This window comes from Emys orbicularis, chromosome 10, assembly GCF_028017835.1.
Source record: "Emys orbicularis isolate rEmyOrb1 chromosome 10, rEmyOrb1.hap1, whole genome shotgun sequence".
Taxonomy (NCBI): domain Eukaryota; kingdom Metazoa; phylum Chordata; order Testudines; family Emydidae; genus Emys; species Emys orbicularis.
In genome coordinates this window covers 35,706,523-35,728,228 of record NC_088692.1, presented here as the reverse complement: position 1 = coordinate 35,728,228, position 21,706 = coordinate 35,706,523, and the positions used below count along the sequence as shown (strand labels likewise).

Genomic DNA, 21,706 nt, shown 5'->3' with positions numbered 1-21,706 from the left:
CCCACACTGAACAAATTAACAGCGAGGTTGCGCACGGTCACTTCAGGCAGAGCTGAGACTAGAAGCCACATTTCTAATAAGGCAGACCCAAGTATTGTGCACTCAGCTACACTGTCTTTCAGATTGAGCATGCCCAATATACGTGCTTTAGTTACTACAGGTGGGGATAGACCCCCGGGGATTCCTGATCTCCACTGTTCTATACTGTCTAGCAAAGAGTTGTGTAACCCTCTGGCACAGTGTGTGTTAAGTCCCCCTCTTGTCCACACAGCAGACAGCAATTGCGTCTGTGCTTCAAGTGGCGCAGGTCTGTGTGGGGATGTGAAGGTCAGAGCTCAAACCTCCCTGAGCGCCTGTCATGGTTTCACTTGATAGTATTGGGTTTCCTAGTCTCCTCTTTATTTATCAAGCTGGTGTATTGCGTTTCTGCCGTGAGAACACAGCCTTTCCCAGTGGGACTGGAGTTAGGAAATACTGTGCTGTCAATGATGATGCTACACTCAACAAAAGGCGGGGGGTCAGTCATGTGTCACTTGATTTGGTGCTGGAGGCAGACACTGATAGGTGTGAAGGGGTGGGGGTGGGGATCGCTGCATGGTTCAGGCTGGGTAGAGAGGTCTGGCTGGCGGTGGCGAGGCCAGGGGTCCTGTCTAGTGTAGGAAAGAGAGAGCTGGTGCAGGAAGAGGATATTTCCGTACTGAGATGGCTTTTCTCTGCTCTGCAGGTTTTATGGCCTGGGCTGCTCCTTCAACTGAGCCCAGCAGCCCATGGGCCAGCCCTGCCTCTCCTCCTGCAGACCTCGGTCGAGGTGGTAAAGAGGATGCAGGAGGAAGGCAGGCTGCCCTTGGCCAGGAGGTGCGGCAAGGCGAACAGAGGTGAGTCCCAGTATTTTATCCACCCGCTCTTAGTCCTTCTGTGGCGAGAGGCGTCTGCCCCCAGGTGAGGGTGGGGATCAGCTCTTGGCTCTGGTTCCGGCTCACTGCAAGGACACAGCCAGCCGTCAAGGGCACAGGTAGAGCTCAGAGACGAATGCAAAAGATCCCTCCAGAGCCTGATGGGATGTCCCCCCTTTCTGTTCACAGGGTGTCGGTCAAGCCCCAAGTCCACTCTACCCCAGGAGCTGCTGGCTCGGCTGCTGGTGAGTAACCCGCAGCCAGGAGGTTCCTTATGCTCAGTGGGAAGGGGCCGCTCCTGGAGCTGGCATGCAGTGTGTGGTGGCTCTTCTCCCCGCAGCCCCCAGAGGAGCTGGCTCATCACATTCCTCGCGTTCATTGCACATCGACCCAGCGCCTCTCGGCATTTAACAGAACCAGCGAGCTCTCTGAGCCAGCCACCTTCCTGGCTCCCCAATCCTGGGGCTGGACCAGGTCCCCCAGCACCAGTTAGTGCAGCCCTCGGACGGCTCCAATAGAAGGCAGCTGGAATGAGCCCTTAGGGACTGTTGTGCAGGCCCCCTCCTGCCCCCTGGCCTCCAGCATCCTCCCTTACCAAGGGGCAGCTGGGGATTCCCTTTATGGCCCAGCTGCCTCTTTCGGGCTGCTTCAAGCTCCCCTTGTGCTGCTCTAACCTAGGCCAAGGATATGACTCAGCAGCTGCCTGACGGCCTCTGGATAATCCTGTCTCCCTTCATCTGAGCTAGAGCCAGCCCAGGAGTGAGAGGATGGAAGGAGCCAATAGCTGGTCCATGGAGTGTCCCTGATCAACTGAAATATCCATCTCAATCCTGTCCTGGTTGTCAGCTCCACCTCCCTGCTGTCTCCTTCCCTCCATCACTGAGCTCTCCCCCTGCATCTGTAGGGAGCTCCCTTCTCACACTGCCTCGCAAGGGAGGGGTACAGCCACCTCTGCCTCTTTGTCCGCCAGGTGCTCGGTGCGTCTTCGTTTATGACGGTGCAGGTCAGAAGGGCAGCCATGTTCCTCCTCTTCCAGCTCATGAGCATGTTCCAGGCCGGGTCGAGCCGGTTCTGGAATAGCTACAAGACGGAAATGCTCCTCTATGTGGAAGGTGAGGAGGGAGTGTCTCCCCTTGCAGGAGCAAAGGGAGGGGACACCGTGATGCTGGGCTCAGAGAGGGAGAGGCCAGGGCCTCCCTCTGAATCCAGTATAATATGATGCTGTGACCTTGGAATCAGAGAGGATCACGTCAGGATCATATCCCTTGGTTCATCTAGCCCAGCCCCCCATGCCTAGACAGGCAGGATCCTTTCCAGGACCGTATCTAACCTTCATTCGACATCTCACACCCTGGGGAAGGATCTTGGCAAGCAGAACTCCTGGGTATTTCACATCAAGGGGTTTGGGTCTGAGGAGCATTGTTGTCCATCAGCAATTTTCAAAGAGCCATGGGTCCCCTCGGGGCCCGTGAGTTGGCAGCTCCTCCCCACCCCCTGCCAAACAAGAGCCAAGTTGAAGGCTGCTCCTCAGTAGAAGGGTCTAAACACAAAGGAAACTGACCTGCCCATCTCTTCCAGATCACAAGACCTGCTTCTGCCAGAGGGAGTGGGAGCAGCAGCTGCTGCAGGTAAGGGTCAGAGAAATGGAGGGCTGGAAAGGAACTCAAGAGGTCATTTAGTCCAGCCCCCTCCACGCTGAGGCAGGATTAAGAGGCCCCTCAGCAGCACTACATTGTGGGACAGAGGAAGCAGCTGAGTCCAGCAGATGCAATTGGAGAAGCACCAGGGGCAGCTCACAAGGATTCAGAAGCATTAGGAGACACGTGGGGGGTGACAGTGCACGCTCCCTCTTCCCCTCCCCTCCCAGCTGTGGTGGGTTCCTGGCTGGAGCTATTGAGAGGACCAGTTTCTTGGCCCCTCTCGGTTCTAACTGGCTCTTCTTTCCCTGGCAGTTCCTGGAAGACCTTCTCTTCTTCATCTCGGACCACACCTGGCTGGGCTGTTTCATCACTAGTATCAGGCGCCAGCTGGCCTACGGTGATGAGCGGCCCGGTGACAAGGTCAGTGTCCTGGAAGGAATTGGGGTTCAGTGCCTAGTTCAGAACAGCAGTCGCTAACCAGGGGCAGCTTGGGGTCAGTGAAGCAGACAGCTATACCCAGTGGGCTCTGTGCATGCCAGGCTGTGCCCAATGCATCCAGCATGATGGTGTCTCTTTCGCAGAGCTTTCTCTACAAGTGCTGGGGCACCGTGCTGATGTTTTTTCCAGCAGAGAGCATCAAGCCCCAGCTATGGCTTCTGGTGGAGATGGTCGATTTCCGAGAAGAAGAGGAAAGAGAGGTGAGGTCTTTGCTCCTCCACTGTCAAGTGATCCCTCATTCTTTGTCAATCCCCTATGCTACATGTGTATGTTCTGCCTTGGACAAGGTCCAGTGGATTGAAAAGATCTTCCTTATACCCATGTCCATGGCAATGACTTGGAGAGCCCATCCTGGCCCCTTGGCTTGTTGCTCAGCATTCCCAACCTCCATCTTTCTGTCTCTCAGGGATTCGCCCGAGCGCTTGGGCTGTGTGCCAGGCAACAGCTATATGAGGTTTTCGCCATCCTGGAGCACTGGGAAGAGTTTGTCAGCAGGGTGCAGCTCCAGCCTTCTGCCGGTGGCTCTCTGGAGGTACGGTCCCACCTAGCATCTCTGCTCTTTCATCCATCCCTTCACCAGCCTTTGCAGGTAAAGGGACCTGCCAGGGAGGACCCTGCTTCCCAGAAGCCTGTTCAGCGAAGAGCTGAATTTCCAAGCAGTGGCTCAGCCTCCGAGGAGGGAGCCCTTTCCTTACTCCTCTGTGGAGTTGCAATCTCAGCACAATGGGGTGGATCCAGGGGGGAAGGTGGGTCCTGTTGTCTAAGCTCTCCAGGGTATCTCCTGGGGAGCTCAGACATGCTCCACGCAGCCCCATAAACAAGGCTCAGAGAGGTCCCAAAAGACACTGCCATGCCATCAGCTCCAGCTGACACATTTCTCAGCAGAACAGACCCTTGGTCTTCCCCTGAACTGGGCTATTTCACAGACCTTCCTGGCAGACTCACCAGGGCTGGCATGTCTGACATTAACCTGCGTCCCCCCTCTCCCCGCACCACCACCACCACCTTCCCAGTAACTCTCTGGGCCAGTGCAATCCACTGTAGTCCCAGTGACATCTCTGGAGCTAGGCTGAATTAAAGCAGCTGCTAGTGCGTCCCCTTCGGCTGCCGGGTCATCTCAACCACCCAATCCTGGGGAGCTGGGAAGGGCCTCGGAGTCCAGGCAATTCAGCTCAGCAGAGTAGCCTTTGGTGGCTAAGCCGGCTGGATGAAAAATCCTCCCCTGGCCCCATTTGTAAGTTAGGAGCAACTGGAGGCCATCCCTTCTCCTCACTCTTTCCTTTGCAATTCTCAGGAGCCAGCTTCCATCGAGCAGCTGAGAAGCCTCCTGCTCCTCACCTATGGGCACGTGGTCCACTCACGCCCCACGGATCTCATCCTAGAGACCATAGGCTTCAATATCCTGGCTCCCATGCGACACCACTATTTTCTGAGCCCACACGTAAGTCAGAGCCCTCCCCTGACCGCCCACACAGCACCTACCCGGGCTATGCACAGCAGCACAGAGCTATGTCTTTGCATAAACTCAGCTCAGAGGGCTGGCCCTTTGCCCCAGGAGGGACAGGAGACATGGGAACAGCACCACTCTCTGTGACTGCCCCATCTCAATTAGCTTCTCTGATTCCAGGCCCATGGAAGCTAATGGAAGGACTCCCATCTGGGCCTTGTTAGAGTGTAACTGAGCATCACTTGGTGCTATTGTCCCAGAGACGACTGTACCCTGTTTGGTACCTCTAGGCTTGTGCTGCACTCAGGGATCAGAAGATAAAGATTTAGGGCCCGTTTCCCCACTCACTGCAGTCGATGGTGTAGCTGGGCACAAAAGGCGCACTGAGGGATTCAGGCCCCTAGCCCGGTTGACAGGCTCTGGTGCTGAAGGGGGATTTTTGAGATAACTCTAGGTTGTTTTCTTGCCATCGGAGGTTTGAGGCCGACGTTCAGTCCTACACTGGTTACGATGCCCATATGCGCGTCCCAGCGAAAAGGAGAGGGGATGCTACTTTGGTTTAACTGAATGTTCTCCTTGGAGAACGGATGCCTTGGTAGGGAGAGCCCAGCCAACTGCAGAGAGCAGCAGATTCCTGTCCCAGATCAGACAATTACGACCTGAGTGTCAGGGGAGCTGAGCAGCCCCAGGGCCCACTGACAGCTCTGGGAACTGCAAGTGCTCAGCACCTCTGGGAATCAGCCCATTCCTTGCATTCATCTCCAGAGATATTCCCCTAGGCCAGGGGTTCTCAAACTGGGGGTCGGGACCCCTCCGGGGGTCACGAGGTCATTACATGGGGTGTCGCGAGTTGTCAACCTCCACCCCAAACCCCGCTTGCCTCCAGCACTTATAATGGTGTTAAATATATTTTAACATATATTTATATGTGTGTTTAATTTATTAGGGGGGTCACACCCAGAGGCTTGCTGTGTGAAAGGGGTCATCAGTAAAAATAGTTGGAGACCCACAGGCCTAGGGACTGCAAAGATGTTCCACTCGGCAAACCAGGTCCTTTCCCTTAGGGCGTGAGGGCAATCCCGCCTAGGACAGCAGCTCCCTTGTAGAGACTCGCCCTGTAGCCTTGTGTCTCAGCTCTCTATTGCCTGTGGCTGTTTCCTCATTGTTCTCTCCCCCTCCTGCCTGTGAGCCCAGGACCCACTGGTGAGATCTGCTTTTCTGAGAAGCCTCGCGCTGGTGGGTGAAGCTGTCACCCAAGTGAGCAGGATTCCCTTGGTGAGCCAGGACACATACACCGTGCTGTCCCCCCTGCTGGTGAGTGAGCATGCTTGGGTCCTGGGAGGGGTCCCTAGGGCAGATGCACATGCCACAGTCTCTGGCGTTTAAAGGCCATGTGCTGGGTTTGCGACCCGGTGCCCAGGGCTCTACATTGTGCACTGCAAACCCAGTGCTGATGCCAGATTCTTCTGGTGCGATTCCAGCCCAAGGAATGAAATGACACTATTTTCCATTAGCGGATTCATGCTGCTTACACCTGGGACCATTCCCCATCCCACTTCTGAGGGATCTGCCCGGCACCCAGAAAGCGCCCTGGGGATTAACTCCAAGGGTTTTCACTCCGGGACATGATCCTGAGGAGTTAACAGGCGCAGCCCTCCCTTGGTTTGCAGGAAAATATTTGACCTCAGCTTTTCAGGACTCTAATGCTCCCCGTCACAAAATCGCCTCTGCCCAGATCCCCCTTCCCTGCTCCGTGGCAGATGCTGAAGTTTCCAGATGTGCCGTCAGGAATGGCGAAATAGGGGCTCTGGTGAATGTCTCCTGCATTCTGGCCACATGGCCGCTCCCAGGCCATCTTCCCAGCTCCATGCCCCAGTGCACTGCACGCTGGGGCTGAGGGTCGGTGGGGGCGTCAAACTGCGTTTGGAGATTCCACGTCTTGCTGAGGAACCGGGCACCCCCAAATTCTTTTGCCTTTGACTCTCTGCTTTGTGCTGCAGGAGATGCTCAGAGTCAAGGACCGGGCCCGGCTGCAGAGCCCCGATCACCAGCATGCCCTGCTGGCCATCTCATACATAGGGTACGTCCATGGGGCCTGACTCAGCTGCGGAGCCCAGCAGCCGGGGAGGGGCAGATGGAGGGAGAGGAAGTGGGGGAGGGACGAGCTGCAATAAGAACCGGAGGATGTTTCTCCCTGGTGGCTCACTAACGGGCCATACCCTCCTCGGCCTCCGGGTCACTTTATCCAGCCCCCATCTCTGCGTATTGCCTGGTAAGAGGGAGCCCCTCCCGTCAGCATGAAGTGCTGTGAATGGGTGCAGGCGCAGAGCAGGGCCCAGGATCAGCCCCGGAGAGCAGCTTCCCCAGCAGAGCCCCTGCCGGGCCCAGGGGGCATAGGCATCTCCAGACAGGACCATTCCCTAGGCGGTGGCTCTGCTGGAGATGCCCCCTGGAGCTCTGCTGCTAAGGGAGGGAGCTGTCCCTCGAGCCATCAAACTCAACCTGACTCATGCCAGGACCTGTCTCCGTTCTAATGGCCCCGCCTGCTCCGTTCCTTCCAATCAGGAAATTTGAGCCTCGCCTGTCTAAGGAACAGGAGGCTGAGACCATCAGCACTTGTATCACCAGCGCCATGATTCAGCGCCCAGCCCTGGCGAAGCTGAGAGGGACTGAGGTGGCAAAAAGCTCCGCTATCCGGGCAGAGGTTAGTGAGGCATGGACAAAGCTGCAGCCTCCACCTGGCTCCTTGGCTGGGAAACTCAGCCACCCCCCTGGCTGAGTAGCTGGACCCTGGCCCGATGCAGAGAGCTGCGTGTCCAGCCGAATCCAGCCCCTCGGTTTATTTTCCAAAGGGCTGGTGACAAGTGGCTACGCAGTTAACTCTGCAGTGGGGTTGGCAGGGAGAACAGCTGTAGAGGTGAGTGTCTGTGAGACTGTACAGAATTACCCTGGATTCTTGGCACAGGGAACTAGAAGCTACCCCCAGTTTACACCAGCTGAGGCTCTGGCCCAGAGCGTTAAATAGCATTTGGTGCAGAGGGAGCAAAGCATGGATTTGGGACAGCCACACGGCTAGGCCATGACTCGCCCTGCCACAGAAACAGAGATTGGCTGGAGCGGGATGAACAGCTCAGCCCTTGGGGAGCCAGCGGGGTGTTGGGGGGCAGCTGGGGCCCCTCCAGAGCGGGAGGGAGGAGGCCTTCCCTCCAGAGCCCAGCTCAGTACATGTGTTGGGGAGCCCAGGTGGGAGGAAGGATTCTTTGGGGTAGGGCAGACCGTGGTCCAGGTGAGACCCATGTCTATGTGCAGGGGGATCAGTATCACCTGGGTAAAGGGACCCCGAATACCAACAGCACCTGGCTCCAGACCGGGGGATACACTCGTCCCCCTGCCTCGTGCACCCCACCTCCCTTGCTATTTACTTCCCTGCTTCTCTCTCTGCTCCAGTCTCTCCAAGAACTGCCCTGGGAGGGCCTGGATCTTGTGCTGCAGACATTCCTGGAGCAGCACCTGACCCCCACCACGCTACTGCATCTCTTTCTGGTATGATAGGGAGGGGGGAGGGGCCCATTCGCACTGGCCATCTGGGGATGGGCCAGCTGGTCAGGTTCTACCCGAACCACAAGAAGGAAGGCTCCAGTTGATCCCGAGGGGGCTGAGCAGGCCTCCCAGCTGCTGTGAACTAGCCAGTCCCCATGGGGCATACACCCAACCCTGGGATCCAGCAAGACAATCCTAGTCCTGCTCCAGCGGTGTCACTTTGGCCTCCTACATTTGGCCTGGAGCCCCTGTTCCCCTGAAGGAAACAGCCCCGAGACCCTACAGGATCAATGGGGAGAATCCTCAAAGCGCTGAGCCCAAGACCCTCAGACCTGTGCCAACGCCCCCCAGACAGGAGAGGAGCGCTGAGTTCCAGTGTCCGGAAGTGGAGGAGAAGAGGTTAAATGCTCCATGTCCTCTCCCTGCTGGGGCGGGAAGCAGGTTCTGGAGGTCGCCCCGGCATTGCTGCCGCTCACACCACTTTCTCCCTGCTCCCCAGCACTTGCAGCCATGGATCTGCTCTCCCCGGGCCCAGGAGAGGAGCCGAGCTGTGAGAGCCAGCGCCCGGCTCTTCATGTTCTACCGCTTCAAAGCCATCACCGAGGTGAGCAGCGCAGACCCTGCTGCCCCCCGCCCCCTCCCAGCACTCACGGGAAGCGGGGGGGGGGGGGAAATACAGACAGAGCTGGGCTCGCCCCGACCTATGTCCTCAATTTCTGTTTGGTGGCCCATTAGGACCTGAAACCCATGGCAGAGCAGGGCTACATGGCCGGGCTGCTGACAAGCCAGGCCTTCGATGCTCAGGAGGCCACCAGATACTGGGCATCTCAGGCTCTCTACTGGCTCTTCACGCCTTGCAAAGGTAAGATAGAGCGGAAGCAGTCACCACTTCTCAGCCTTCACAGCCCCGGCCGTTACCTAGCGAGCAGGGCTGCAGAGAGAACATGGCGCCTTCATCGCAGCCCTGACCAGAGGGACACAGAGCAGAAGTGGGTTGGTACCTACCGGGCTGACCTGGCATCTGCCCTTCACCAGGTGCCTGGGACCATCTGGGACCTCCCCTGATCCCACCCCAGCCCCAACACACCTTCTACATCAGTGTGAAGGGTGGGCAGTTGGCCCAGAAGCCAGCTGAGAGCTCACCCTAGCTGGTCGTTCCCAGCTGCGGCCGGAGTCTGGCTCTTTGGCACCTCTGATCTGTCTCGAAGGGGAGGGGGAAGAATCCGGCCCCGAGAGCTCTGCCTGAGCACTGGTGGTTTCTTGTGCAGCTGTCGTGTACACCAAGACCGGGGCGGTGGTGAGCGTGCTGAGCAAGACGCAGAAGGATGCCAGCTGCAGAGAGAACCCTGTCCATGTTGCTATGGTGAGTAAAAGACTGTGGCTGGAGAGACAGACACACACATGGGAAAGGGGGGTTATTGTCTCCTTCCCTCGATGAGGAGCCGGCAGATGGAAATTCTTGGGTATGGGCTCCAGTGCCCACTCACATAGCTCTGGGCACAGGCTGCCAGTGCCTCTGTCCCCGTTCCCCGAAGAGCAAACCCACCTCCCCGGGCCGGGGCTCGCTGCTCACACTCGGCCTGTGCCTTTCCCTGCAGCTCATCGCGAAGCACCTGCAGTCGAGTGACCTCATGCCCTTCAGCTTCACCCTGCTGGTGGGCCTGCTGGAGAAGGAGGAGTGTGCAGACCAGCTGGCTGGTGTCATGGAGGCGGTGCTTGGAGAGCAAGAATCAGAGCTGCAGGGCCAAGTAATGGCTGGGCATTGGAGGCACCATGCTGACATCTCGAGCAGCTCCATCTTGCCCCGTGCCTAGAATTCCTGGGGCACGAGGGAGGATGTGGAGGGGAGACATCCCTTCTCACCATCATTGATCAATGGGACCCATCCATGCCCTGTCTGCAAGGGGGCCGCTGGGCACGGCCCTGTAATGGTTTTCAGGCTTTGATCCCAGGAGTCTGGCTTGCCCAGCTCACTCCCTGGGAAATGTGCCCTATCTCCAGACCCATCCCCCAGCTGGAGGAACAGAGCCTGCGGTGGGGTCCCCCGTGTCCACTGACTCTTTGCCCAGTGGGCATGGATTGACGTACAGGATGGAAATGCATCCCAGACGCTTAGATCCCACTCTGGTGCTGAAGCAGCCCAGGCATGTTGTCACAAGGGGAGGTACAGCCGGGATATCCGGGGGGTGGGGTGTCACTGGGCAGCGGGATTGGGACCCTTAGTTCTACGGTGCTGGATCACGGGTGGGGGTTTCAAGGTACCGAACCCAGAACCCCCCTCGGCTCAGTCACTCGCTAGGAGAGTTTATCCATGGCCTCCGCCGGGCCATGTGACCGCTGCCTTGTTTCTGAGCCTGCCCAGTTCCTCCTGGCCCTTGCCTGCCACCCACCTACAGCGGGGGTAGGGTCTCAGCCCCTGCTTTGCCTCCGCAGGTGCAGGATCTCCAGGCGGCTCTTTCCTACACACTGAGCCCACCCCGGGGGGGGCGGCTGAGTGATGGGACGAGAGACATTCTCCACCTACTGGCCAGACAACACACCAAGACCGCGGTCAGCATCCTCCTGAAGATGCCCTGGCCTTACAAACGGTGAGCGCCGGCCCCAGGGAAAAGATAGAACACCCCCCTCCGGCCTCCGAGCCCCCCCTTAATGGGGTCACTCCACAGCACCACGGTTACATGCAGCACAGCCCCTCCCCTTGCACACAGGCCCCCAGGGAACAGCCCTGCCCCGGCATGCTGTCACCATTAGCCTCCCTGTCCCTTGGAGGGCTCCGTGTGCTCTGGGACCCCCGGCTCAGGGCTCCCCCAGCTGAGCTATTCCTAACACAGCTGTCACCCTCCCCCACTTCGTTCTGTGCACTGCTAACCAGTCCACCCCATCCCGGTTCGGCTGTGCAATGGCTTGGCTGGCTGGAGGCCAGAACAGTCTTCCAGCCCCCCCCCCCCCCCCCATCACTACACAGACCAGGAGAGACCCCATGTGAGTAGGGTCACCCCCTCTGTCAGCATGGCCCCCCGCTCCCGGCAGGGCATCCCTCCAGGCTGAGGCAGGAGAGGGGCCAACCTAACTGCATTGCCCCCACAGACGCCCCTACACTGAGCATGTCCCCGCAGGGGCACCCCCTCCCCCCAGCTGGGAAATGCCCTCTCCCCCCTGGAATCCCAGCCTGGTATCTTCCCCATCACCGCACGCTTTTAGACGTCTCATCCCACCCCTAGGGGCTGGTCTTCTCCGATTCACCAGCCTGCCAGGTTCCCCTGGGCCAGCAGCGCCTTCCCTGCATCCTGCCCAGAGCCGACAAGCACAGAGCCCATTTTACAGCCTTCTCCAAACCCCCCACCCCAGAGCCATGGCGTGGCCAGAACTGGAGCCTTGTTCCTCCTGAACCCCCCACTCTCTGCCCCATGGGGAAGGAGCTCCTGCTCTCCTTGGCCGCAGCTCCCACTCTGTGCCCCCCCCCCGCAGTTCAGGAGATCCAGCCCAGCACCTAGCCCTAGCCCCTCCCAAGGGTGGGCACCTCCTCACACCAGCCCCCACCCCTGAGCCCAGAGTCACTGCTTTCCCCCATGGGGGCTCTAACCCCAGCCCCTCTGGTTCCCATCAGGAGAAGGCAGCAAGGGAGGGAGGGGGCCCCCGAGCTGGGAGAAGTGAGTCTGGCCAAGTCCACCCATCCCTTTCTGTGACACAGCGCCCCCTGGCAGTGCCCAGGCAGGAGGGTATGAACCCCTTAGGACTGGACAGTGCCTGAAGGGCCTTGAGGTCAGCCACCAGCAGGCTCAACCTGCTGCTTCTGGCCCGTCACCCCTCGGAGGGCATCATCCCCGGTGTGTACCAACTGGGCCCGTCCTCTGTGTGAATTCCTTACCTGCCGTCCCTCTGTTCGTCACAGCCACATCAAGGCCATCTGGAGATTCCTAGGTGCAGACCCCATGCTGACCAGGGAGGTACTGCACATCCTGCTGTACGACAGCCCGGAGAAGGGCCGGGCTAACCCTGGACAGACCCAGGACAGGAGCTGCCCCCAGCCAGCCCGGCTGCCCCCGGCGGTAAGTTCCCATCGCTGGCATTTCAGCCCTCTTTCCCGGCTGCATTCTGCGCACGGCCACGGTCTTCTGACTGTATCTTTTCCCTTCCAGACCACATGCGGCCTGTGGGAGCTGATCGGGGCCTTGGGGCAAGCGGACACGCTGGAGGGACGCGAGGACGACCTGTTCGCCTCTTGCTTCCTCGCCATCGCCTGCCCCCCGGCACGGCACCTCTCGGGAGCCCAGCAGGACTTGCCCAGTGACACCAGTCCACGCAGGTAATGTGTGGGGCCGATGGATCCCAGCACCCACGCAGTGTCTGGGCTAGCCCCTAGGAGGGGGAAGCTTCCTGCTTGGACCTTCGTTGTCCAGGGACCCCCGACACCTTCGGGGGACCGAGGGTTCAGATCAGCCAGGCTTCTCGTGCTTAGGAGCGGGCAGAACTGCCCCCGGATACTCAGGGAGCCGGAGAGCTCCTCAGAGTGGGCAGCTCAGCAGGGTGATGAGGGAGCTGAGCCGGGGGTGGGGGGAGGGGGAGCAGAGCTGGGGAGCAGGGCAGAGCTGGCTGCTGTCTCTATTTACTGTCTACTTTGAAGGCTTTGGGACAGGCCCGGCCTGTCACTGAGCCACTTCACCCCTTTTCTGCAGTGGGCCCTGGGGGGCAGGGCTCAGGGCAGCAGGGCATTCAGGGGGGCACTGCATGTACTTTTCTCCCCAGGGTCAGTTTCCTGGGCGGGGTAGGGGGGGCAATTTTCACATCTTTGGAGGAGAGCAAAGGTCACATCTGCAGACACTCCCCCCTGCCCCCACAGTTGCGGGGGGAGAACCAAAGGCAGAAGTGGGGCAGCTTCTAGGCTCACCCTGATCCCTTCAGTGCTGCAGCAAGGGAGTCCTGCCCCCCCCACCCCGCCCAGAGAGCAGGAATCCCCGCATCACCATCTCCTGCCTCCTTCTCTTCGCAGCATGGCCGTGCAGGCCCTGGCGCGGGTGCTGCGCCTCAGGGGCAGTCAGCCAGCTGTGGAGCTAATGGACCAGGAGCGAGGCTGGCAGCTGCTGGAGGAGGCCCAGCCCGAGGGGTTCACTCTCCTTAGCAGGTGAGGACAGAGGCTGGAGGAGTCACGTTCTCACTCTGGAGCCCAGTGGGGCAGAGATGGGGGGGGGTGGCCGGGACCGGGCCGGATTCCGGCATGTGCAGGATTGTCATGCACACATCAACACGAACTCTTGTTCTCTCCCAGGGCCATAGTGACCCACCCAAACCTGGCCCTGAAGAGCATCCCACAGCTTCTCCTTCCCAGCCTCCAGGCCAGTCAGGAGGGTGAACGCATGGCCTGCACCGCCCTGTTCGCAGAGGTGAGCCTGAAAGACCAGGGGGGAGGGTTAGCCAAGCCCAGAAGCTGATGGAACAGGGGGCCAATAGCTGGTCAGCCAATGAGAGATGGTCCTGGTGGTGTATTGCTTGTAAATTAATCCCTCTGCTGGGGGCTCTGTGGTGGGATTTGGGAGCACCCCACTGGAAGCAGAGGGAGCGCTCTGCCCTGCACATGTCACTTCTGTTAAGCTCAGCTGAAGCCAGCCCCTCGTGAACAGCAGTCGGTACGGATCTATGTCACCTCCTGGCCCCTGATCATACTCCCTTCCCCTTGCTCCTGCCGGGCTAGGACCCACTGGCCTCACCCAGCCCTCTCTGACAGCTCCTTTCGGTCCCTTTAGTTCCTCGGCAGCCCCCTGCTGATGGAGAATGAGCCCAAGGCAATGCGGAAGCAGGTGGTGAAGGCCATGCTGCAGCGGACAGAGGACAGCAACATCCACGTTCGAGGCAGAGCGCTGCACGGCCTCAGGAACGCAGTGACCGAGTTCCCGGACAAGGTGGGTCTGGAATGGCAGGAGACTAGGCAGAGAGGGCTGGGTAGGAAGCGCCTGGTTCCCCTTCTCCCCAGCCTGTGGCTCCTATGGAGCAGACTAGGCTGTAGGCTGACTTGCCCAGACTCTGGTTACACTCAGGCTGACAGAGCGTTGCTCACCGAGTGGCGTCCAACCCCTTCTCTGCAGGTCAGGAAAAAGCGAGACCAGATCCTGGAGAGCTTTGTCCGCGCCGTGTGCGAATGTTGCGACCCCCGCACCATTCTGGAAGCCATGGAAGGGCTCTGCTGGATGCTGCGGGACCCCAAGGCGCCTCTGAAGGCTCACGTCGCCGTCCCGCTGGCCCTGCAGGCGAGAACGTTCTTTGAGGATGTAAGTACCAAGCAGGGCAGGCCCCATGGCACTATAGGGCACCCCATAGGGGGAGATGCTCAGGACCTGCCCTCACGTGGAGGGGGCTCAGTGTCCGATGCAGGCACATTCCTGGATTTGTGGGGCAGCTCAGCTCCTCTGCTAGGGAAGGCAGGGATACAATCATGCTTGGGCCCTGGGCCCACAATTGTTCAGCAGCCCTAGGGCCCAGCAGGAAGGAGGGGAGTTTGCAGAGAATTGTCCTGTCATTTGAACTAGCTGAAACGTCTCCGGGCTCCGCAGCTGCCAGGCTGATTCCCAAAGCATGTGAGGGCCTGAGCCTGTCCCCTCTAACCACGCTGCACCCCTGTCTGCAGGAGAACAGCGACCTGAGGCGGGCCTCCATGGAGCTCTTTGGCCACCTCAGCAAATTTGTTTCCAAGAAGTCATCCCTCTTTGGGGCTGAGGTGGAGAAGAGCATGGGGACGCTGCTCATCCACCTACAGGACGGGGACCCCCAGGTGGCCCAGGTGAGTGCAGCTGAGGGCTCATAGGGGCAGGGGTGGCTGGGGGCATTCTAACAACATGGCAAGGGTGGTGCAAACTCCCCCCTCCAAGCCCCAGATCTCCTCAGTGCTGCCCTGTGGCACCCAGGACCCCCCACTAATCCAGCCCTCCCCCACCCCACACAGAGCTCTTCCAGCCCTCAGAGTGTAGCTGTGGGGTAGATCTGTGGGGTTTCCTTCTCCTCCTCCATTCCCCACAGGCACCTCCAGCCTCCCTGCCCAGCCAGCCTCTCCACGGCTGTGGCTCCATTTTACATCCTGCCCTGTTTAGTGGCCAGGTCCAGGTCTATCTCTGGCCCCTAGCAAGTGACCTAACCCAAGCAGGGCCACAGGGAAGGGCAGGTCGCTGAGGCCTACTGGGTCTCCATTGCTGCTGCCCTGCCCTCACTTGTGTGCTAGCTCCTGTCTGGGAATGACCAGCCTCCTGCAGAAATCCCACCACCACCTGCGCCCCAGCCGAGTAGCAGCCCCCAATAGTGCCTGGGATTGAGGGGAGGCCAAGTACGTTGGTCACTGGGCAGTGCTGTTAACCGCCCACCGGGGACCCACAGGGAATGGCCCCTTCTCTGTTCCAGGAGTGTCCCTCCCCGGCCCCAGCACTCAGGCCTGGCTCCCCTCAACCCCTCAACCCAGCCAAGCTGGAGATGGGGGCTGTGGGGGCCTGGGGAACAACCGTCAGGCCAGAGGAGTTTCTGCAAAGAGGTGGCTCCTTGCTGCTCCTGCACAGCGGAGTCTCCCCAAGCCACGCAGAGCCTGCGAGTTGGCAGCCCGTTGCGCTCAGGAACTCACCCAGCTCCCTTCTCGCCCTCTCCGGCAGGCGTGCAGGGTGGCATTGCTGCACTGCGCACCCTTCCTCAGTTACCAGCCCCTGCGCACGCTCGTGCAGAGCCAGCTAGCTGAGGGGGCGGCCCCCGCCATCCCCGCCTTCCTGAACGAAGCCTGCAGGACCCTGGTGAGTGAGCTCTGGGGTGTGGGCCCTGCAGGACAGGGGGGTGGGAGGACCTAAGCACACAGGGAGCTTCCCTGCTCCAGGGAGCCCCCTCACTGACTCAGCCCCATCCCCCACCCTTGAGGATGGCTCCTGTACAAGTCATCTCTGTCCCATGGGAGGAGTCAAGAGGGAGAGGGCTCTGACAGCCAGGGGTTCCTCACCTCCCTAGCAGGCAGCTCCCCTCAGCCTGGGGAGGATGTGTGGCTTGGGACTAACTGGGTTCTTGGCTTCCCAGCTCCAGGACTGCCCAGGGAGGCTGAGCAAGAAGGCTGCCCTGAGAGCAGCAGCTGCCCAGCAGCTGATAGGTAAGAAAAGAGCTGGAGCTCTACTTCCTATTATCCCTCCCTGGCCCATGAGTCCGGGGCCCAGTGCCACATGCACACTGCCAACAGCGGGGAGGGGCTGGCCTCCTTTGTCCACACACAAACACACCCAACTCCCCCCCACCCCTTCCCATCTCCCTGGGACAAAGGGGGAAGCAAGACTCCCTGCAGCCAGATGCGGGAGGGCTCTGCGGCCAGAGGGTCTCCTCTGTCCTGGCCCTGGGCAAGCCCGGCACCTGCAGTAGGAGCAGGCCCGAGGGAGAGATCCTGCCTCCCAAAGGTCTCACCCTGGTTCCCCCCCACCCCACCCCGCACGAGGCACTGGCCCCAGCCAGGTCCCCCTGCAGCCTGTACAGGGAGGGCAGAGATTCACAGGAAGCCCCAGCCCTGCCCACCCCAGCTACCACCAGCCATGCAGGCAAAGAGCCAGGGCAGCAGCTCTGTCACACTGTGCTTCACGCCAACTCCCAGTGGGGCTTGTGTGCACAACACCTCTCCTGGCCTTTGTGGGGCACGAGGCCAAAGGCAAAATGATCCTAATAATCTTGGAGACTGACTCTCCACCCAGCTCCTTCCCCTCCTCTGCCCGGATGGATTGGGGGTGGGGGGCACCTTGAAAGACAGAAATACAAGCGGTGGCTGCTGCCCTGCATGCTGTTAAATAACCAGGCCCACCTGCCTCCCCTAGGATACATGATGGGCAATTGAAGCCAGAGAAGAGCAGGAGGCTTGGACCACCCACCCTGCTGTGAGTCACGGCTGAGGGGTATTGCTGTGCTGGGAGGAGGGGCGGGGGGAAATCGGGGCAGGGGGCAGCAGCCACATCGCATGGTGGCTGGGAGCCAGAACCCAGTTGGAGTGACCTGCAGAGCGTAGGAGCAGGGAGAAAACCCTCGGGGCTGGTTCTGGGGTATCTTCTCCCCGGCTATAGTTTGAAACTCCCTGCCCTGTGGGGTGTTCCCATCCTGGCCCAGGCAGGAGCCATGGCTGGTCAGCAGGATCTGGGAGTCAGAAGTGAGTCGTTCCTGGCAGGCAGGGGGCAGTGGCAAGCAGAGAGGGGGTGGACTCCACAAGAGGGAGGGAAACCACCTCCTGTGGGAGACCCGACTGCTGGAGGAGACTTTTCCCCCTAATCCCTCACCAGCTGCGGTGCCGCGGGCAGGGACTCTGAGCAGCCCCAGCCAAGGGCGAGGCCGGGGGTTGCTCCGAGCCTCATTTGGTGCTAACTGTGCAGAACCCAGCCTGGATTGCTGCCCGCCCCCTGCAAGAGGCAGCTCCAAGAGCCCCTGCACGCACGGAGCAGCTGACCCCACCCCAACCCCCCACCCCGCCCCAGCTATGCTTATGGGGATACGAAATTCTAGCTCTGAGCCTCCCTGTCTTCAACAGCTCATCATGCCCCAAAGGGCTGCACCAGAGCTGAGGAAACAGAGCCAGGTGCTGAGGAAACACATCCCAGGGCTGGAGTGTGCAGTCCAACCCCTCCCCCGCATCACAGGCATTAGTTCTGTCAGAGGCTGACCCTGCCAGCTGCTCACTAGGCAGAACCCAGCCAGGTGCTGAGCAGGCTAGCCTAGGCCTGGTGCTTAAATACCTGGAGAGGCTGCAGTCAGCCCAAGAAGGGTGGGCAGGGGGTGGCGTAGAGTCGCAGGCTGAACTGCAGGCCGCAAGCAGACCCAGCGTCACTTCTCACAGCCCCAATCCACACAGTAAGAGAGGAATAAGGCTGCTGCAGCCAGAATTTCCTTCACTCCGGCTGCAGGGCCTGGGCTGGCCCAACATGTGACCCTGGCTGTCAGAAAACTCCCTTTAAAAAGCGACTCTCCTGCCCCCCTCGGAGCACAAACTGCGGGGGGGCAGCTCTTGCTTAGGGAGAGGGAGTTTGAGTTCTTTACATTGGCTTTGTAGTGAAGCGAGCTCCTAACCAGCAAGGCCACTAATAATAGCAAGAGTCAAGAGTTTATTTGAGCTGAACAAGTTCTTTAAAAGATGCAGGATGGGGAGTAAACAGAAGCCTAAATTACAGCAGGTAGCATGTAAGCGGGAAAGTAGAAGTGCTAAGATGGCTTGTGAAGAGCAAATAACTGAAGGGCTATAGACAAACCCTAAAAAAAACACTTTAAGGAGATCAGAAGCCTGTGAAAGAAGGGGTGGATTCAAGAGAGCAATTAAAGACGACAAGGACATTGCTGAGAAGCTAATATTTTTGTGTGTGCATCTTCTGCCTTTATCACACAGGTTGTTGGAGAGAGATCTGTCCCAGACCGGTTCTCTTCTAGTACTAGAGGTACCATCAGGGCTTGAGATAGCAGCAGAGGTGGGCCTGGACCAAGCTGATAATTTACAAAGTAACCCCCCCACACACACTTCTTCGAGCTGGATGGGTTTCGCCCCTGTAGGACCGCCCCGAGAGGAGATTTAACCAATCAGGGGGCGTACCGGGGCGGAAGTGGGTCATGTAACCCCTCTAACAACTCCTTCCACCTCCCTCTACCAATCAGGAGGAAGGGCCCTATCGTCAGTCAAACCCTAACCCCACCCCTTGACCCCTTAAAACCTGCCCATCTGTCACAGAAGTCCTGCCCCATGGGGGTAGTACTTCCACGGTCAAGGCGGCCACATGACTGGATGCAAGGTGTGTCATGTGACCCCTCTAAGAGCTCCTCCAACTGCCCTCTACCAATCAGGATGGGTTTCTCCCCCATAGCTCTGCCCCGAGAGGAGATTTGACCAATCAGGGAGAGTTCCGGGGCGGGGCGACCTGTCCAGAAGTGGGTCATGTGATCCCTCTAACAACTCCTCCCACCTCCCTCTACCAATCAGGAGGGGTTTCAGCCGTTGTGGCCCACCCCGAGAGGAGATTTGACCAACGGGGAGGAATTTGGGGGCAGGGTGGCCCGTCCAGGAGTGGTTCGTGTGACCCCTCTAAGAACTCCTCCCATCGCCCTCTACCAATCGCGATGGGTTTCGGCTGCATAGGACCGCCCCGAGAGCATATGTGACCAAACTAGGGCAGGTTCTGGGACAGGGTCAACTGCCCAGAAGAGGGTCGTGTGACCCCTCTAAGAACTCCTCCCAGTGCCCTCTGCCAATCAGAGCGCAGCACCATCACCCCATAACTCCCAGCGCCAGGCAGAAGAGGCCATCTTTTACCAAGAACGCGTGTTTTAGAAATCGTGGAAACATGGACTCCTCCACCACCCGCGTGAGAACTTCGGACTTAGTTTTACCCCTGAGCACCTTTGGACTTGTGTGGAGAAAACGCTACATCAGCAACAGTTCCGACGGGGGCCCTTTGACTCAACCGTTGATGGATACGCAGGAACCCGACCCGAAACCCAAACCTTCGTGAGGCACCCCGATGAGTGTGACGGCCTCTCATTGTCCACCCCCCTAGAGGTGGAAGGCGATCATGGCTTGGAGGAGTCACCGGCGGAACAGGTGAACGGAAAAGACTTCGCTCAGATAAAGGAATGATTAAGAAGTGATGGTTGAGGATGGGGTGTAATGGGGTTAGGAACCGACCCGGGATTACGTAAATCTAAAAACAAGCAGTGGGGGTGCTTACACTGTTTCTTTTCTGAAAAATCTCTCAACAGCTCGACGATGCCTTTCTAGAGGCCTTTGAGAACTTACACATTGGAAGAATGAACCAGCTCAGACTCCCTTATGGTAGGGGTTATGGCGTCCATTTTTACAGGCGGCTGTAAAAGGTTGTGTTAAACCAGGCCATTAATAAAACTTATTTAAATGTGTCAATATGAATGTGTCCCCCTCCATACTTGTGTTAGTAAAAGACGGTACCAGTAACAGTCATGTCTACACACACGGCTCTGTTAAAGAAAATATATTACACCCCCGGGGAAGTTGGGAGCTTCGGCGGGGTGAACCCTCTTTTTCAAGTGATCAAAAGGCATAGTAAAACTTTAAATAGAAGACAGGTAAGTGCTTGGCTTTGAAACCAGGATGCTTACACTTTACACAAACCGGCTCGAATACGTTTTAAAAGAAACAAGACCATTGTTTCAGATGTGGATGCGCAATGGCAGGCAGATTTGGTGGATATGCACCGGTTCTCCAAACACAACAGCGGTTTTAAGTACATGTTAACAGTGATAGACATTCTATCCAAATATGCCTGGGCCTTAGGCCTAAAAGACAAGACGAGTGGTGAGGTATCCAAGGCCTTTAAAGCTATTTTCAGCGCAGGTCGCGTGCCTCAAAAATTACAAAGCGATCAGGGGAAAGAATTTTTAAACAAACCTTTAAGCAGATTGTTAAAGCGGCATGGAGTTCACCATTTTGTTACTAATAATGAAGTCAAAGCACGGGTTGTGGAGCGATTTAACAGAACTTTAAAAACTAGGATGTGGAGATATTTTACAGCCCATTACACTTTTCGCTATATTGACGTGTTACCTGATTTTATAAAGAGTTACAACCAGAGCTTTCACAGAACTATACATACCAGACCCGCTGATGTTAATCCTTCAAATTCTCTGAAGGTATGGAAAACGGTTTACGGAGATGGTTTTAAAATAAAACCGGTTGTTGCCCCTTTTAGAAAAGGTGACCACGTAAGACTATCTAAAACCAAAGGAGCTTTTGAAAAAGGTTATGAACAGACGTTTACCGATGAGATATTCATAATGGATGAAGCTGTAACCAGGGGCCAGAGACCTGTATACCGATTAAAAGATTACGAGGGTGAGGCAGTTACTGGATCTTTTTACCCTGAAGAATTACAAAAAGTAAACCCCAAACGAGACAGGATTTACAGGATTGAAAAAGTTCTAGCGGAGAAAGGAAAAGGGAGAAAAAAGCAGCTACTGGTGAAATGGTTGGGGTGGCCCGATAAGTTTAACAGCTGGGTGGAAGCTTCTCAACTCTGTGACATTTAGACACGAACAAAAACGATTCCTCCTGCAAAGACAGAGAGAGAGAGAGAGAGAAATGAGCGATGGCGGGTTTTACATTACTTTGCCCAGCAATGCCAGCTCTGCAGTTTTCCCCCAAAACACCAGCTCCAACTTTACAATACGGCTAATTAAGCCCTTGGATCTCCCGGGTGCCTGGGAGGTGGGGTTAGTGGAAATACAATACCCGCACAGCTGGAATACTATCAACAAAGACACCCCTTTCGAAATCACCTTTGGAGATATGACGTGGAATTTCATCCTACAACGAGGTTATTACTCGACCACACCCAAATTACTGGATCATACGCACAGCGCCGTGGCTCGTCATCCCGGACCCCCTGAGGTGGTCATGAACTACGACCCTGTGGGTAGAAAAGTTAGACTTAAATCTGCTGATTTTACATATATGTTTTCTGCCGGTGGGGAGCTAGCTAACATTCTGGGTTTGGGCCCCAAGCGCAGCATCCAAAAATTCCCCTTCTCAGCAAACATCACAGGGGGTTTTAACTCCTTGTATCTGAACACGGATATCGTAGAACACCAGTTTGTGGGGGACTTTTCTGTTCCCCTGTTACGCTGCATCCCTGTCCAAGGAAGGAACAACGAGTTTGTTACCATCACCTACGATAAACCTCATTACGTCCCTG

The 21,706-nt window shown here is 57.8% G+C and overlaps 1 protein-coding gene across 1 annotated transcript in view; it reads left to right on the top strand.

Annotated features, from left to right (window-relative positions):
- LOC135884611 (maestro heat-like repeat-containing protein family member 1) overlaps window positions 1-19,617 on the top strand; it is a 32,875-nt gene extending 13,258 nt beyond the window's left edge. The window contains exons 10-36 of the mRNA XM_065412034.1: window positions 797-875; window positions 1,083-1,138; window positions 1,864-2,005; window positions 2,472-2,521; window positions 2,846-2,953; window positions 3,115-3,231; window positions 3,438-3,563; window positions 4,326-4,472; window positions 5,673-5,792; window positions 6,479-6,558; window positions 7,044-7,182; window positions 7,926-8,021; window positions 8,518-8,622; window positions 8,754-8,880; window positions 9,287-9,381; window positions 9,617-9,766; window positions 10,452-10,606; window positions 11,911-12,067; window positions 12,158-12,324; window positions 13,009-13,140; window positions 13,285-13,399; window positions 13,760-13,915; window positions 14,099-14,281; window positions 14,638-14,790; window positions 15,644-15,778; window positions 16,053-16,122; window positions 19,538-19,617. Of these exons, the coding sequence (XP_065268106.1) occupies window positions 797-875; window positions 1,083-1,138; window positions 1,864-2,005; window positions 2,472-2,521; window positions 2,846-2,953; window positions 3,115-3,231; window positions 3,438-3,563; window positions 4,326-4,472; window positions 5,673-5,792; window positions 6,479-6,558; window positions 7,044-7,182; window positions 7,926-8,021; window positions 8,518-8,622; window positions 8,754-8,880; window positions 9,287-9,381; window positions 9,617-9,766; window positions 10,452-10,606; window positions 11,911-12,067; window positions 12,158-12,324; window positions 13,009-13,140; window positions 13,285-13,399; window positions 13,760-13,915; window positions 14,099-14,281; window positions 14,638-14,790; window positions 15,644-15,778; window positions 16,053-16,122; window positions 19,538-19,617 (3,240 nt within the window). The remainder of the gene's footprint in view (window positions 1-796; window positions 876-1,082; window positions 1,139-1,863; window positions 2,006-2,471; window positions 2,522-2,845; window positions 2,954-3,114; window positions 3,232-3,437; window positions 3,564-4,325; window positions 4,473-5,672; window positions 5,793-6,478; window positions 6,559-7,043; window positions 7,183-7,925; window positions 8,022-8,517; window positions 8,623-8,753; window positions 8,881-9,286; window positions 9,382-9,616; window positions 9,767-10,451; window positions 10,607-11,910; window positions 12,068-12,157; window positions 12,325-13,008; window positions 13,141-13,284; window positions 13,400-13,759; window positions 13,916-14,098; window positions 14,282-14,637; window positions 14,791-15,643; window positions 15,779-16,052; window positions 16,123-19,537) is intronic.
- The last annotated feature ends 2,089 nt before the right edge of the window (window positions 19,618-21,706 follow it).